At 34.1% G+C, this 4922-nt stretch overlaps 1 protein-coding gene across 7 annotated transcripts; it reads left to right on the top strand.

Annotated features, from left to right (window-relative positions):
• The first annotated feature begins 272 nt into the window (after window positions 1-272).
• Window positions 273-3579, top strand: LOC104233419 (heat stress transcription factor A-7a). Of its 7 annotated transcripts, none has more exons than XM_009786813.2 (5): window positions 709-1331; window positions 1600-1674; window positions 1870-2603; window positions 2772-2829; window positions 2932-3579. In XM_009786813.2, the coding sequence occupies exons 1-4, from the start codon at window positions 1020-1022 to the stop codon at window positions 2779-2781; spliced, it is 1131 nt and encodes a 376-aa protein (XP_009785115.1). In that variant the 5' UTR covers window positions 709-1019; the 3' UTR covers window positions 2782-2829; window positions 2932-3579. The 7 variants fall into 7 exon arrangements, with proteins under 7 accessions (XP_070012635.1, XP_070012633.1, XP_009785115.1 ...); XM_009786814.2 differs by having other exon boundaries at window positions 3204-3579; XM_070156532.1 differs by lacking the exons at window positions 2772-2829; window positions 2932-3579 and adding an exon at window positions 584-691 and having other exon boundaries at window positions 848-1331; window positions 1870-2761.
• The last annotated feature ends 1343 nt before the right edge of the window (window positions 3580-4922 follow it).

Raw genomic sequence — 4922 nt, forward strand, 5'->3', positions numbered from 1 at the left:
AGATAAAAGATGGACATGAACATTGAATCCTCAATCTTACTTTTGGAAATACACTTAATAACCATTATATCATGAGACTTTTTAATCTTGCGTGTAGATATATATTATTTGAATAGTTTTAAAGAGATATAATGGTTTTTTTTTTGTTGGTAATGAGATATAACGTTATTATGTATGGTCTATGGAAAAATATAAAGAATGGCTTTAGAAAGGGCATATCTCTTTAACATTTTGCATGATATTTCTCCAACTCCCCCTTTCCTCTCTTCTCATTTCTTTTGTCTTGATGGTAGATAGTTTTCAAATTTTTTAATGATGTCAGCCAATAATAGGAGAGTTTCACAATCCCACCAATCAAATTTCCTAAACCGCTGCATCAAAATCCAAAACTACTTCTTGCAACTTGCAACTCCTGTGGACCCAAACCACACCTCCACCATACCTAAGTTCCAGAACTTTCCTCTCATATTCTGAAGAGAACCTTCCCCTCCTCCCAATTTCCCAATGAGAGACTACATATTAAAATAATTGTATAATTTTTTTTGATAATTTTTTTTTGGATAATTACATATTAAAATATTGAATAGAAGAGAAGCACAAGGAGGAAGATGCTCACTCCCCAAATGTCTAGAAGTCTAGAAACTTCCATTAAAACAATTTTACTTATTATTATCCCTTCTTAAAATAGGAGGTGAGTTGCTGATTCTTTCTATTTATATCACTTTTAACACTTACTTCCAAAGCTTCTTTTATCCATGGTGTCTCTTGTTTACTCAACTGCTTAACGGCATAAACTACTTTAGATTTCCAAAAGTCTAATCCAAACTTCTTTTCCTGATTTATACAGAATCATAGTACTTGATCAGTTTACATCCTTCATTTTCTTCCCAAAGGGAGTACAATCTTTTCTACTATTTTTCACTGCCAAACACTCCCTTAAATTTTGGATTGTCCAAGTCATCCTAACTTCAACTGTTACTGTACGATATTAGGTACTTACAACAACAACAACTACTACAATGATGGATCCATTGTACTCGGTGAAAGAGGAGTACGCCGGATCAAGTTCGGGAGGTGGCGGCGGTGAGCCACCGCCGCCGGTAATGACACCACCACAGCCAATGGAGGGGCTACACGACATCGGTCCACCACCATTCCTGACAAAGACATATGAAATGGTGGATGATTCAAGCACAGATCATGTTGTTTCTTGGAACAGAGGTGGTCAAAGCTTTGTTGTTTGGGATCCTCATGCCTTCTCCACTAGTCTACTCCCCAGATTCTTCAAACACAACAACTTCTCTAGCTTTGTCAGACAGCTAAATACTTATGTAAGTTGTCAATCTAGTCTTTATAATGCATCTTGAAGTGGGAAATTTATTTTTCAAATTAGTATTATTATTGTTATGTTTTTTGGTGTATTAAAAGTTGCTCCTGATTGCTAAATCTTTGTGAACACACAAGTGAATCCACCTTATGGCCTGCTTCAGTGTTTACAAGGTTATTAGTAGGAAGGAAAATCTCAAAACAAAATTCCCACTTTTACCGTTTACTTGCCTATGTGAAACTTACCTTTTAGAATTGTGTTCTTAATTTCAGACAGAATTAAGATATTCAAAAAAGGTCCTCTCTGATCTGGATGTTCAAATGATGCTTCCTTCAACTTGTCAGCTGGTTGGTAAAACCTATTAGTAGTAAAATATTTACCATACGGTCCACAAGTTGTGCGGACCAAAAAGAAGAAAAAAAAATTCACAAGTCTCAAGATTCAAGAATGGTTTGCTATCAGAAGAAAAAGAAAAAAGATAAGATAGCTCTTGCAAAATTGGAAGATAATACTGAGCTGTAGATGGAATTTGATTGTTGCAGGGATTTAGAAAGATTGATCCAGAGAAATGGGAATTTGCAAACGAGGCATTTCTAAAGGGAAACAAGCAGCTTCTAAGGAATATCAGGAGACGAAAAACAACTAATTCTCAGCTTCTTCCTACAGAACAAGCACTTGGTCCTTGTGTTGAATTAGGAAGGTTCGGATTTGACGAAGAAGTTGATCGATTGAGGCGCGACAAGCAAGTTTTAATGATGGAATTAATGAAGCTTAGACAGCAACAACAAAACACTCGATCTTACCTTCGATCGTTGGAGGTTAGGTTACAAGGGACAGAGAGGAAGCAACAACAAATGATGAATTTCTTAGCAAGAGCTTTGCAGAATCCCGAGTTTGTCCAACAGTTGATCCGACAAAAAGAGAAAAGAAAAGAACTAGAAGAGGCTATAACTAAGAAAAGGCGACGACCTATTGATCAGGGGCCTAGTACATTAGATGTTGGAGGATCAAGCCGTCCCATAAAATCAGAGCCTTTGGAATTCGGAGAGGGTAGTGGATTCCAAGTATCCGAACTTGAAGCACTTGCATTAGAAATGCAGGGATTTGGTAGAGCAAGAAGGGACCAACACGAAGAAGAGACGAGAGAAGGGCTCGAGCAATTTGGCAACACGGATAGAGAACTCGATGAGGGATTCTGGGAAGAGCTATTTAACGAGGAGGACGTGTCTGGAAATGAAGATGGTGAAGAGGAAGATGTAAATGTCTTGGCAGAGAGGTTGGGTTTCTTGGATTCGAGCCCTTATTAGAAGTCCGTAGACTAATTTAGTTGGTGCAATTTTTCAAAAACTCGTTCATCTGCTGGATCATATAAAATCTTGTATGGACCTACATTGTTTTATTTACTACTCTTACTATTTAACTTATATTTCTTGACTCTGTGTAGTTGGTTCTGAAGTGTTCAATGAAGAAAGCAGCTAAATGGATCGACTGGCTAATCTTTGGTAGTTTTTCTTCTGGAACCAATATTCCAGTCCCTTTCTGTGTAAATTTAGTCATAACATATTAGGATTTTAAATGTCATTTCAACTTTTTGCAATTGACAGAATAGATTTGTGAAGCACTCAAGAGTCGAGTCAGAAAATCGCTTCTTGGTGTTTCTGGTTACTTTTAACATTCTGAATTACTGGTTCCCTTCCACTGCCTTTATTACATCTCAACTTCTCAGTCTTGTTTTTCTCTGGAATCCAAATGCAGGCATAGGTTATGAAGATTTTGGTCAAGTCTATTGGTCTTTCAAGGTTATTGTAAATTCTCGTTTTCGGTGATATATTGCTCATTAAGTAATGTTGCAATATTTTGTTTATGTGGTTTTTAGATTGCTGTCTTGATGATGAAGCAGTTAAAAGTAGAAATGCCAGTTACTCCAGAATCAAGATTTTATTGAAGTGGCCGTTTATAACTACTTTTGCCGGTAAAGATTGTTGTTGCCAGTTAGGGGTGTCAAACGAATGAGTCGGTTCGGTCGGATATAGACGGATAAAATATTCGACCCTACCCATATTTAATACAGATAGAAAATGGGTTAACCAACGGATAATATGGATATCCATATTATTTATGGCTTCTTGAATATAATCACTTTTGTATTCATACTCTTCCAAGCTTGAGGAATCCCTAATTTGAGTCCTTACAAATGTAAAGTTAAAACTATTGGTTATCTATTTTTAAGTGGATAATATGAGTTTTATCCATATTTGATCTATTTTAAAAATTTCATTATCCAACTTATTTTTTAGTAGATAATATAAATGGATAACGATTTTTTTTAAAATCCATTTAGCAACCACTACTGCCAATTGATGTGGCCGTCTCTATTTGTGAGAAATGTGTAAGTTCATGGTCCTAACAAAATTTGCTTCTTTTAGCTGGCTCCGTGCTAGCTAGCCAGTCTATTAGATTTTTTCTTTCCTTGCGTCTGTTGTTTTCAACCAGTCTTATAACATGTTTGACCAAGCTTCTTTTTGGTCAAAAATGCTTTATTTTTTTGCCAAAAACACTTTTGGTCAAAAATTAAGGTGTTTGGCCAAGCTTTTGGAAAGAAAAAAGTACTTTTGAGGAGAATCAGAATCAGTTTTGGAGAAGCAGAAAAAAGTAGTTTCTCTCCAACAACAGTTTTCTGAGAAACACTTTTGAAAAACATATACTTATAGCATGTTTGGCCAAGCTTCTCAAGACAAAAAAGTGTTTTTTTCCCCAAAAGCCTTTTTTTTCCTAATTTGAGGTGTTTGACCAAGCTTATTTGGGGAAAAAAATGCTTTTGGGAAGAAGCAGAAGCAATTTCAGAGAAGCAGAAAAAAATAGTTTCTTTCCAAAAGCAGAAGCAATTTTTACTTTTCTTCTTACCTAAAATACCCTTAACAAAATATAGTATATACCAAAATAACCCTTAAACCTAATACTTAGGATATTAATTTATAAATATTTCTTCTTATTTTTAGGAAACTTTCTAATATATAGTGACTTTAGGGGTGAATGCTTTTATATTTGTTGAAGGAATTTTAATATATTTAACTTATATTAAAAGAATTAAGTACTTTTTAATTTTATTTTCATATTTTACTTAAATAAAATGATTTTTTTTAATTATTGCATGTAATAACAAAATTTTGATATTATTTATTTACTTATAATATTAATTATTAAGTAAATCTATTCATGTCCTTATTCGTAATTTGACACTTAAAAGCACTTTCTATAAAGCTTGACCAAACACAAATTATTTCTCAAAAGTGCTTTTCAGACTGATTAGCCAAACACAAACTGATTCTCTCCAAAAGTACTTTTTTCAAAAGCACTTCTCAGAAGTGCTTTTCAAACTAATTAGCCAAACACAAACTGCTTCTTACCAAAAGTACTTTTGAGAAAAACACTTTTGAAAAAAAAAAACTTCTCAAAATAAGCTGATTTTTGCAGCTTGGTCAAACGGGCTATTAGGCAAATACAAATTAAATTTAGGATTTAAAATCTTATTATATGTATTCGTTTTAATTCACTTTTTCATACAATTTAAATCGAATCACAATTAATTTCAATT

Source organism: Nicotiana sylvestris, chromosome 9 (assembly GCF_000393655.2).
Source record: "Nicotiana sylvestris chromosome 9, ASM39365v2, whole genome shotgun sequence".
In the NCBI taxonomy this organism is placed as follows: domain Eukaryota; kingdom Viridiplantae; phylum Streptophyta; class Magnoliopsida; order Solanales; family Solanaceae; genus Nicotiana; species Nicotiana sylvestris.

Coding starts and splice junctions, on each gene's coding strand:
- LOC104233419 (XM_070156532.1), top strand. CDS start 1,020: ATGATGGATCCATTGTACTCGGTGAAAGAGGAGTACGCCGGATCAAGT. Junction 1,332..1,599: donor TCAGACAGCTAAATACTTAT/GTAAGTTGTCAA, acceptor TCTTAATTTCAG/ACAGAATTAAGATATTCAAA. Junction 1,675..1,869: donor TTCCTTCAACTTGTCAGCTG/GTTGGTAAAACC, acceptor TGATTGTTGCAG/GGATTTAGAAAGATTGATCC.